Source organism: Chaetura pelagica, unplaced genomic scaffold (genome assembly GCF_000747805.2).
Source record: "Chaetura pelagica isolate M959 unplaced genomic scaffold, ChaPel_1.0 scaffold244, whole genome shotgun sequence".
NCBI lineage: Eukaryota > Metazoa > Chordata > Aves > Apodiformes > Apodidae > Chaetura > Chaetura pelagica.
In genome coordinates this window covers 2,255,846-2,268,401 of record NW_009953719.1, presented here as the reverse complement: position 1 = coordinate 2,268,401, position 12,556 = coordinate 2,255,846, and the positions used below count along the sequence as shown (strand labels likewise).

The 12,556-nt window shown below is 37.7% G+C and overlaps 1 protein-coding gene across 1 annotated transcript; it reads right to left on the bottom strand.

The window, feature by feature from the left end:
- Positions 1-1,642: 1,642 nt before the first annotated feature.
- On the bottom strand, positions 1,643-12,042 carry ETS2 (v-ets avian erythroblastosis virus E26 oncogene homolog 2). The gene is made up of 9 exons (XM_010000425.1): positions 11,971-12,042; positions 8,853-8,973; positions 6,901-7,020; positions 6,266-6,466; positions 5,376-5,459; positions 4,331-4,573; positions 3,926-4,189; positions 3,101-3,219; positions 1,643-2,145 (listed from the first exon to the last, which is right to left on the bottom strand). The coding sequence occupies exons 1-9, from the start codon at positions 12,040-12,042 to the stop codon at positions 1,930-1,932; spliced, it is 1,440 nt and encodes a 479-aa protein (XP_009998727.1). The 3' UTR covers positions 1,643-1,929.
- Between the last annotated feature and the right edge of the window lie 514 nt (positions 12,043-12,556).

The following is a 12,556-nucleotide window of genomic DNA, read 5'->3' as shown; positions in this document are numbered from 1 at the left end:
AAAGCTTTCTTACAAAGTACATTTTTCCAGTGATTTTTCTTTTTTTTTTCCTTTTTTTTTTTTTTCCTTTTTGCAGTAAAAATAGCTGCTACATAAATCCTCCTGATCATTGAAAAGGAGTCACAGTTATTTCCAAAAATAGAATTCATATTTTAATCGTACAGGATAAACTGCAGAAAAAAGAGACAAGTCAACTGAAAAAATAAGGCTTGTATATAAATTTTTTTAAAAGGGCATGCATAGAAGTTGAAAAACATATGCCATTTATAAAGGGAAAAAAAGGTAATTTTACCCATATTAATATTCTCATTTTCAGTTACAGAAGAAACCACAAACAGGCCCTTTACGTCCCAGAATATAACACTAGTTTCTTGTAAAAATGCCAAAATGCATAAAGAATTGCCAGCTTCAGTCTTTTCAGTCTTGGCAAAATACTGAGCCAGCCCTCCCCCTCCCCTTCCCCCCCCCCACACGCCATTTTCTTGTTCAAGAGGTTTTAATAGACTCATTTTAAACCTCTGACATTGTACAACACATTTAAATGTACATCAAGCTCAGATAAAAAATAAAGCTTTCTTACAAAGTACATTTTTCCAGTGATTTTTCTTTTTTTTTTCCTTTTTTTTTTTTTTTCCTTTTTGCAGTAAAAATAGCTGCTACATAAATCCTCCTGATCATTGAAAAGGAGTCACAGTTATTTCCAAAAATAGAATTCATATTTTAATCGTACAGGATAAACTGCAGAAAAAAGAGACAAGTCAACTGAAAAAATAAGGCTTGTATATAAATTTTTTTAAAAGGGCATGCATAGAAGTTGAAAAACATATGCCATTTATAAAGGGAAAAAAAGGTAATTTTACCCATATTAATATTCTCATTTTCAGTTACAGAAGAAACCACAAACAGGCCCTTTACGTCCCAGAATATAACACTAGTTTCTTGTAAAAATGCCAAAATGCATAAAGAATTGCCAGCTTCAGTCTTTTCAGTCTTGGCAAAATACTGAGCCATCAAATTTCATATCACAGGCATACCATATGCATGCACACTGAGTACAGATGTTGTCTCTCAGGCCAATTAAATATTTGCAGAAGGCTGTATATCCTAGACAAACATGAAAAAAATTGATAAATTTACATTCATCCTATTTAAAAACACACATATAATTAGTTTAATTTACACTATACAGTATCTGTTAAATAGGAACATTACAGAGTTTCAAAAAGAATCACAGAATATATACAAATCGAATATTGAAATGGTTTGATTTTCTTTCCCTTCCTTAAAAGGGTCTTTTTTTTTTTATTGTTAATGGTTGCTACATCTGGTTTTGGACACAGATTGTTTGTGTACCTATGCAGCACATTTCTGGAGTAGTAGTAATAATAATAAAACATGCTTTAGAACAAAACATATCAATTCTCCTTACTGATCATTTAAAATAAATTAGTTTGTTGGTTGTTTTGTTTTTGGTTTTGTTTTTTTAATAAATTGCATGATATAAGATGTAAGCAAGGACAATGGTATTTAAAAATATCTGAGCAATACTTCTGCTGCATCACTGGTTTCTCATCCAACCTTTGGTTTTAAAGCCAACCCATTGTTATACGGCAGTATAAGTAGCCACAATGCTTTATATGGCAGTACAGGTAGTCAAAATGCTTAATCCAAGAGCATTTCCATGTCTTTGTGACACAGCTCGGGTTGGTGCTGACTTCCATGCTGCTCAAGTGCCTGACATGGCAACACCCGAAGCCACTGATGAAATAAGGCCACTTCCTTCCAGCTCTCCCTGGTTACAAAATCGGTTAAGGTCCTTATTTCTCAACAGTTGCACCCATTGGAACAGCCAGGAGAACTGACTGCAGACGGTTCCCAGACGCAGTCCCAACACGTGATCTTCACCCCTGCAGCACCACGTCCCCAGGCTCAGTCCTCCGTGTCGGGCTGCACCCCCAGCATCGCGTGCAGCTCCTCCGCCGTGTAGCCCAGCAGGTTCTGCAGGTCGCACACGAAGCGATACACGTAGCGCTTCCCCGAAGTCTTGTGGATGATGTTCTTGTCGTAATAGTAGCGTAGGCCCCGGCTGAGCTTCTCATAGTTCATTTTTGGCTTGTTTTTCCTCCTTCCCCACCTCCGTGCCACCTGTCAGTCCGAAAAGAAAGCAAAAAGGGTTTAAAGGATTTACTCAGGTCATGTTCTTCTAGCTGGTGGCTCATAAATGCAGTTATTAAAACCCTTTCTCGGAGCATTGTATTTGCTTTGGATGTCCCAGACTCAGGTAAGAGAAGAGTTAGTGACTGACCCTGCAGCTGAACATGCTCTAAGACAATTACTGACAGCAGCTTCAGGAGAAAGTGTCTGATAGCAAACACCAGTGAAAAGGTACCTCTTTGGAGTGGACGTGCCAAAATGTGCCTAAGGAGACTGAGTTTATGGGGAATATGGTCTCCTCTATCAAGAATACAACATGTAAGTGTTCAGTTGCTATTGAGCAGTATGGGATAGCTCTTCACATGGAAGTTAAGGTTCCCTGGAGACAATGATTCCAGACCCCCATTTTTGTTTTTTTTAACAAAGGCTTCAGCAGACTTCATAGCCTGTCTCTTAACACTATAACTTTCCTACAATAACAGTATCAGAAAATGAAAATACAATTTATTTAGTTTTAATGAATAAACTTGAAAGTTCCCAAAATATTTTAAAAGCAGCACCACTGTATTTGCTGTGTATCTAAAAGGACAGTGATACATGGAATGCATTTTCCTCATGCCTTTGTGCAACCCCAGACATTGTTGATTCAACTACATTCAGTAAACTAATTACAGTATTACACCATCAAGAGTACTAACTTTGTACACTATCTTTAAGCTTCAAGCTATACAACGTGTTCTCCTAATTACAAGCAAATGCTGGTATCCTGGGGTAGGAGGAGGGGGGCTGGAACATCCCACAACAATCCTGACAGTATAGTAAAGCATTTGCAGATGAAGAGATTTCAGTAACTGTCTGATCTTGTAAACGCTTTATAGTCAAGACTAGGTCCACAGATGGCAGATCAGACCCTAAATCTTTTTGTTCATCACAGGTAGCTACATACCTCATCTGGGTCAGCAAGTTTAAATTCCCATCCATCTCCAGTCCAACTAATGAATGACTGACAGGACTTGTCAGTCAGTAACTCCAGAAGGAATTGCCATAGCTGTATAGGTCCACTGCCTGTTAAAAGAGGGGGGATGTGGAAAAACCATAATTAATACTCTTACTGCAAGCTCTTACCACAAACAATATAAGTGACTATACTCATATCACAGGGTAAGACTTTTAATTACACTGATTTACTTTTTTTTTTTTTAATATCAGAAAGAAACTTAGGATCTTTCTCTATAACACAAATCAGTTTACAAACACATTAAAATGAAAACAAATAAACTTTCTCCTGGAAACACAGGAGTTGACATGAGCAATGTCTTTCCTTTCATATGGGCTCCTAAGCACTCCACTCCCACCTCCCATCAGCTGCATTTCAAGCCCTTGTTTCTGTCCTGCAATTCCTAGCTTAGCAAACATTCTAGAGGAAAAGTGATTTCAGCAAGGACTACAGGAAGAAGGTCTTAACAGGCAAGCCAACACCTGTGGAAACTCTCACGTGAGGAAGATTTTGTCCAAGTTTCCTTCTTTTTTAAAAAGATCAAAAAGCGCATTTGATTTTTACATGTCCTGATGTACCTGCCTGATCTTGCTTTAGAGGGATAGTTCTATTGACTTCCTTTAGTAACATTTAAAATGAAACTCTTAATCAGTATTGGTCTTTAAGTTGAGAGGCATACCTTACAACTATACAGCTTTATCACTGTGGTATATATTTATAGAGAATATTGATGTTACACAAGAAGAGGAGTGACCATCTCGTTTCAGTACTTACCAGTAAAGCCAGCTAGAATTGCTGCCGGTATAACTGGTTTCCCTTGCTCTACAGGATCACTTCGTTCTTGAATATAGTCTTTGAAAGACATTGTAGGCTTGCTCAGACACAAGGACTGGCTACAGTCATCTTCAAAGCTCTCATAGGATGGCACACGCTGTAAATCCACTAATGATGACTGGCTGTTCCAGGACTGTAGCATCGAATCTGAGCTTTCGTAACTTTCTGCACCACTGTCACTAGATTCATGTTCTCTAAGCTTACCTTCATAAAACAAACAAACAAAAAATTGAGAGAAATGTTGGCATTTCTTAGTCTAGCCTGTAAATTCAAATTACACAAAGGAGGAAAAGACATACAGAATACGGCCTTGGACCCATAGTTATCATGCAAATAATGACTCACCAGAATTATCTATCAGCAAGTTCAGATTGTTTCTTGGGAAATCTTGATTTACTGCACAGTAATTCACACCAACGGCATCTGCTGGGGTTTTAGGGAACAATGAGAACTCTTGTTCGGGACTGAGGAGATTTGGTCCTGTGGAAGTCTGACAGACATCAGGAAGAAGACTGGGTTTGGGATAACCAAGAGCTTTAGGGTATCCAGGCATTTGCATACCATAGGAGTTCTGATCTACGTTAACAGCTGAAGAAAGAAATAAAATAATTAATTAGATGTTTTTCTCTGCAGTCTCTTAAACTCATACACCTCTACCTTACTACAGCTGTGCCATCAAAAAGCAATTTTCCTATGAAAATCTAACTAAGAAGGAGTGACAGATGCAACAGACCTACTGGAATGGCAACTGAAGTCAGTGAGAAGATCCCCATCTAATGGGTTCTGAATCAGATGCTTTCCCTCTATAACTTGCCAACCACAAATATGCTTATTGTTTGTTCTTCAAGGAAACTGCAGGGCTACAGAAAAAGCTTCAAAAGCTTAAGTGGTTTTGAGTAAGGCCCTCATTTCTAAATGATGTAATAAGGTTGTGCTGGAGATCTACTGTGGGAGAATGAAATACACCACTAATCAACCAATCTGAGAAAGCCCGTATTGCATCCTATACACTTTCAAAACCTCTATTAATCTTCCACAGCACTCAGAAGGGCCTGAACATAACTCCTGCTGTTCCCCAGCAAGGCTAGTTTTTTACTCTGCTTGCTAGAGGTGGGAGTGGTCATTCTGCTCCACAGATGTAGGCTTGGGCATACCAAGAGGAAATTTGATTTTCTCAAAGCCTTTGCTCTTCAAAAGATTTTCTATATGAATTACATGACAATTAAACAATTCTAAGAAAGAAGGCTGTGACAATTGAAGTCGTGTTCTCCTCAAGCACAGCAGCTCTTCTGGTGCCTTATTTTAGTTGTTGGTTTTTTTAACTGGGATCCATGACATTCTTAGAATAGACATAAGAGATGTAAAATGTCAAAATTCTTAAAATACTTACTTAATGAGTTATTATTGACCCAGTGAGGAACTGAGGTAAGATGAGAGTTCTCTACATACTGATCCTGCGTTTTCTCTTGGCTGTCTAGGGAGAGGAGATAAAAAAAATGGTTTTAAAGTTTTAAAGATCTGACCCATATACCACAAAAGACTCTAAAATACTTGAGAGTCAGAAGTGAACAATCACATAAATTTTACTAACACACTGCAGTGCACTCTCTCCCTTGGAAAAAAACACAGACCAAAACAACAAAACACCAGCAAACCCAACTAACTTGCAATAGGCTTGAAAACCATAATACCAATTGAATTTTAACACAAAACTTAGAAACAACAAGAACTGAGTGCATTTTAAGGTCCAAGTCCTTAGTGTATGCAACTACTCAATTTTACACTCCAAACCAAATGGAACTCACAGGCCACTGAATATAGGGTTTTAGCTATACCACCAGTGTTCTCCTAAGACAAACAAAAATGTCAGACTTCTTTACATTCCCTGAATTATCTCAAAACACTACATTAAAGGAATTAAACTGAAAACTCGTGATAAGAAGTGAATAAATTTTGTCCAACTCTTGGTTAAGTTTTTAAATAGTGCATTAGAGTAACCTTATTCTAATCTTGTTTATTTAAATGATTATTCCAAATAAAACTGACTGCAGTAAGCATTTGGCCTGAATACAGGATAATTTCTGAAAATCTCTCCATCTATGCTTTGCGTTTAAAGGGTGTATTAATAGTTCTGATGATGCTTTTATTAACCAAGTTTTAAAGTTAATTTTAACTTTTCATATGTAATAAAAGCCCTTTGCAGTGAAACAAGTGTTGAAAGAGTCCCATTTCTGTTTCTACTAGAAGAGCCTTAAAAGCTCTTCCTGGCTCTGTAACTACCTTTTATCATCTGTTCCAGGTGTTCCCACAGAATATCACCCACGTAGTCAGGTGCCAATTCCAGGAAACGCTCCTTGCCCAAGTTACACAAGTCTTGGCCACTCATTAAAAACTGATGGAAGTTCACATTTACCAAGCTGAACTCATTGGTAGCCCATGAAAGCCACTGGCAAACTTGCTGTTCAGTCCACAGCCAGGGATCTGCAAGACCAAAAGTACCCAGCATTTAGAGATAACCCCTAACTTCTTGTCAAATAATCTTTATTAAAAGGCAATGAATGAAAGAATGTCTTAAGACAAGTTGCTAAATTAATTCTGAATTCATTCAGAATTAAATCTTCAGTTTAAAGAAAGAAAAAAACCTAAACCCAGTACTCTATTTTTTGTCTGCATTCACTTGTAAGCAGAGATGTCCTCAGCTTACTTGGTTCTCTCTTATGCTGCCAAGGCATGAGCTCTCCATGCACCCATTTTTAATATCAGCAAGTCTGGTCTTTCCAAGCCAAGCTGTGCCAGATTCACATAGGATCCATTCTTGTATTTCCCACTGACATCATTCTCTTCCTTTTGAAAGGGCCACTATTCAGCCTCCTCCTTAGCATTAAAAAAAGAGCTTATAAATAGAAAACACTTACTATTTGGGATACCCAGCCGACACTGTTCCTTTGTGAAACCACTGAAAGTATCTTTCAAGGCCTGACTCATCACAGCCTTACTGCACGGGGTTAACAGAGGCAATTCACAGTTGTTCGACTCTACAAGAAAGAAAAGGGTGGAGGGGAAAAGAAGATACATTCACTTTTAGGCCAGTGAAAGGAGTGACAACTTTTTGCTGGACTATTTGAAAAATAAGAAAGGGATACTAGAAACTAAGTATTTTAAAAACAGAAACAAGCACTATAGATCTGTCCTCTGATATATTGTCTTTCCCTTACTATATCAACACTAAAATCTGCGCTACTGGTTTGATAAAATTGCATCAGACTAAATTAAAGGTTTGCAGCTTCCATGATCTAGATGCTCCTACATAAAGTGCCTTTGTTGCATTTTGTTTTAAGAGTAACAGTCAAAGAAATACAAGACTGACGATTCCTATTTTGTCACCTATAGTTTGATCTTAGAGTCCCTTGTATCTCCAGACAGTCTTCATTTAGTTTGGAGAGATAATTAACTGATAGTGAGATTGTGAAGAAACAGCTTGCACTATTGAACACTCTTTTTCAATTAGCTGTATCTCAGACCTTCCCATGCATCTCTCAAACACCCAAATACAAGGTGCAATAGATTATTCTATCACCTGAAACAAGTAAGTGACTGGGAACAAGCTAGTATCCAGTGCCTAGATAATGCAGCAAAATCCAAAGTCAACATCACCCTATGCCAGTATAAATCCCTAACCTGTCTCATTGATTTTTAAATTTGTAAGTAGATTCCATTTTAATGACAAATTTGGCTGCCACTCAGCCTTTCTTACTGGGCAATTTTCACCAGAAGATGCCTCATTTTACTCTGAAAGAAGGACTAAGTTAAGGAAAGTCAACCACACTGCCCAAGAGTTTCAGATTTACTGCTATTTTCTTTGTGATCAGTGCAATTAAGCTGGGGCTAATCTGAGGGCAGCTCAACCCCCTGAACATTTGTGGCCTCTGGAAACTCACACACCAGTTGGATTTGAAGGAACTCTGCTACCTTAGAGGCACATAACGGTGGCAGGACATATAAAGGTGCTGAACTTGGCAGACTTCAGGACAGTTCATGAAGCTGTTCAGCTCTTCTTGTTTTCCTAGAATATCTACAGGCTCTACCTGACCCAGCAAGTAGAGCTCATTACCAGCCCGTGCCGAACTTCTGCTTTCACCACACCCATCCTCAGTATCTGCTAGGACTTGCTTTGCTGACCAGAGAGAGTGAATTATTAGAATCACATTGGAATAATAGACTGGTGGTTTTCCGAAGTCTGAGGCTTTTTTTCTTTCCCATAAGGAGAGCTATAAAGGCAGCTTCTGGCAAAATATCTACATTTGGGACAAAAATTCCCTGTTTTGCCAAAAATTTTAGGCAGGGACTTGTAGAGAACTTCTAGTAGGTATTGTCCTACATACACACACAAAAAAGGATCTATAAACATCCCCAGCCCTGGTTTTAAGGTAAGGAGTAAAACAAACTGGGGGACAGGGGACTGAGAGTGAAAGGGAACAAAGATTTTGTGTTCTGGGATTTAGCACCAGAGGGTCAAGAAAAGAGCTTGCAGAATACCTGTAACATCTCAACCATAATTAAAATGTAAATTTAAATACACATAGTAATTTAACTTTTTAATAAGAAAATATTTAATCTCCCTTAGCTTTGCTTTAATACCTACTAACTCCTCTTCCAGGGACTGTCAGTTTATTAGGCTACTGAATTCCATTTCCTATTCCTTCCCAGTACAGAGAATAGGAACTATCAGCAGAGCAACTCACATGGATAAAATTAAGTATGGACTAATAGTCTGTGTACTAAAAACCTTTTCTTTAGGGAAATCCATGTCGCACTTGTAAGAGTATATTTCTTTCTAACTGGACTAAGGAACAAAGTGAAGAGTTACCATAAGATGTAGAATCAAATCCTGTTGGCACTTCTTGAAGTGTTTGATCTTCATTTAGCGAGAAAAAATATCCAGCAAAGAGAGAATTTGAGCTATCAAAGGTGTCAAATGCTGGTTGACGCTGTAAAGCAACAGAACAAATACAAAAAAGAAATCAATGTGAGCATTTTGCTACAGCACTGTCAGCATCATTGCTAGGATGTGGCTGGGTTAACTTCCTAGATGTAGAGATCATGCACAACCACTATCTTGCATCACCTAACCTGTGCCTTTGAAATACAAACATGAATACAAGACAACTAACATTTAGACCACAGTGCTAAGTAGGTGGCATGTTCTGCATGTTACACTAAAGCCAAGTAAGGATATTCTTAAGTTTTCCTGTCATTGAGGCTTTTAACAACAGAGAACATGTGTGTGCATGTATATATGTTTATTTCCGGGTATATTTTAAAGAAATCCTTATTCCCTTAACCCTTTAAACTGACTACCCATTGGGTGAGTATTTAATGGTGAAGGCAGGAATTGTAAGTTATGGGAAAACAACTGCCAGTGAAAGACCTACAGTAGATTTATGCAGCCTTTTTTTTTTCAGAGGAAAAATTTAATCTGAACCACATCACTTGATGTTGTACAGCCAGCTTCACAAGACTTGGGAAAAGATGTTACTCCTTTGCTGTGACTTTTATATTTGAAATTTGCCACCCACTACATTTTGCTGTCTTTCCAGTGTTCAGATGTTCAGTGAAACACTCTTAGTTTCACTATACAGAAAGGAATAGAAAGGACTAATAAAGTCTTTTCTCCTAAAGGAGATTCTACTGTTGTACTGGAAACACATAATAGATATTGCTAGACTTTGAAAACCTAACTTCTTTCAAACTTGACTTGTATTAATTTGCACATTAGAAACACATATTACTTTTACTACATCCCCCAAGCCCCATTAGTCTTTGGGGAGCAAAGAAAATGCTAACAGAGAAGGAAATAACTTTAAAAACAACTTATGCAACTTGTCTGTTAGTCATAAGGAAACAGTATCTGTAATACCTAGAGGCATGGATGGATAAAAGTTGCCACTGGGATAAGCACCTGAGGATAAAACAGCTCTGGAGAGCTGCAGCACAATCACAGCAGCTACTGCAGTTCAGGAAGCTGGAGAAAAAGACAACTTGCCAATGCTTATTTATTTTAGGCATCCACTGATATGCCAGCTTATACCAAGGTAGAGGATTTAGCTGAGGGCAAGGCATAGATTTTTCAGGGCAGTATATTCTTGTACAATGCAAAAGCAACCTGAACTATGTTTCTGGAATAGCAAATAGGTATTAATGTTTCCTCACATACCCTACTTTTCCTTTTTATGTCACCACAAAGCTTCAAGTAGCTTGGGGTCTTTTTGCACCAAGTGCCTTTTATGTGTTGCATGTCATTCCCCTCCCCAATCTCGAGTTAATTACATTAACTCGAGCCGGAAAAAACTAGGAATCATATTTTTTCAGTTGTATTTGATAACAAACTGCAATGTGTCCTAGTACATACATTATGGAAGCATACATTCAACAGAAGAAAAGTCTGATAATATCAACAATATCATGCCTCTAGGAGTTAATTGAATTCAGAAATCTCCACTAGCACTGACCAGCTGAGAAAAATTGTGTACATTTGGTTCAGGTACTAGAGGAAAAAAAAAATAAATCAAAGCAAACCCTTGGAAAGGCTCACACTCAAATGAAACAAGTTAACAACAATTGCCAAATCTGCTAGTAAAAGATTCTTCATGTATTACTAGAAAAAAGCACTGACTCATCACTAGTAGCTAAAAGAAAGGGCAAGTTCTTTCAACACAATCTGGAAACTCCTGGCTTTTGTGTAAATAGCTGACCCTTATCCTGAGTCACTGGAAAAAATGCTGTGGCATTCAAATGAGTAAAATCCATACTGTCCTAGTTTCATATTTCAAAAAGGAGAAGATTAATGTTGAAGGAGGTTCTTGATGTATAAATAGTAAAAGGGGGAAAAAAAGTAGAATAAAGTCTGCTTTCCCTATCAGTTATGCAACATTTTAATTTGCTTTTCAACATATGTAAGAATAATAATTGCAGAACAAAATAAAAATGTAAACAGCTACAAAATAGTAGAATATAGGTCTTGATTTTGACTTAATTACATGACAATTGAACACTGAATAATGGCCTAGAAAAAACACTGTATTAAAGAACACACAGTTGGGGGATCTCTTGTGGATTTTGTTGTTGTGGAGAGAAAGCAAAGAGGGGACATAAAACATCAGAGAAGTAGAAGACTAATGTCTCACTAAAAACTTCAAAACATGGACATTCCAGAAAGTTAACGAGAATAGAAAGTGTCTTCCTAAACTTTACTCAGTTTACATTAATCAACACTGTGTAAAAAATGGCTGCTGAGATTAAAAAGTAACATGTGTGAATGGGAAGGAGGGAAGCACTTAAAGACTGAGTCTTTATAGTCTTGCTTCTTGTTTGTCCTCCATTTCCAAGTTCCTTTCAAAACAAGATAACAGACAGTCTATCTAAAGATAAATATATTTAATAACTACAGTTGGTTTCTTACAATGTATTGGACTTGTATTTCATCTAGGTGTACGTAGTAAGTAAATAACCTACTTTTTTTTTTCATACGATGCTCTTGAATGAATAAGACATAACAAGTCATAGAATTGTATCAGAACACTGCTCTGCCAATCTCATCAAGCTAAAGATGTAACAACCACCCCTACCCACCTATCCTGTAACTTTTATTTAGGCAAATGTTCCGCCAATGCCAAAGAATTTGAGCTCAGCTCTTGTCTACCTCTTATTTTCTAGTTCTTAGGATTTGGTGGATGAAGGGTGGGAGCCTCTTTAGGTAAGAGGGCAGTGGCTGCAAGATTTGCACCTTATGCTTTTCACATCTCTGCTGCACTCAGTGGGAATACTCCAAAAGATTAGAGGTTACAAGCAAGTAATTAAAACTTCAATATCTGTGTTCACCTTGGCATGGTTATACAATCCCCATGCTAGCATTAATAGCACAATAAATGCATTAGCTAGGAGATGCCCCAGTAGGGTATAAAAGGTGACAGCTCAAGAGTACTCACCTTGAGCATTCCTCTGTACATGTTAGACACAGGTGCTACTTGATCCATGTTTCTGATACCAAAATCACTCATCTGAAAATGAGAGGGGTTACATGAAAAACGTTGCTACTGAGGAAGCAAGCATGTTAACAGATATATTTTCACTGCTTCAGTACAGACTACCGAACAGCTCTCTGGATAAGATACAGGGAAAGCTTTCCTTCTCTTTGCTCAGATCCAAACCACACTGGGCACAATTCTGATCTTGCTTATATAGCTTTTTAACTGGAAGACTTTTCACAGGCATCACTGGAGTTAAAGCTTTAGGATATGAGCAAATGAGGATTATTAGATTCTGACAACCAGTTTGAGGGCTTTTTAGTAACTCATGAAAAGCCTACAGAAGTCCTTTATCCACCAGGTATCTATCACTTTGAGGTATTTTCCAAGTTTCTCCCACTATCTTAAACATAAAAGTTGGTGTTATTTTTGCTTACTATACTCCTGATCACACACTATGATTCACTTTGGACTTTGGCTTGCAGAGGAAGGGAAGGCACAGGGCACTGACCATAATACACCTTCATGTACTAACATTCACCACTTT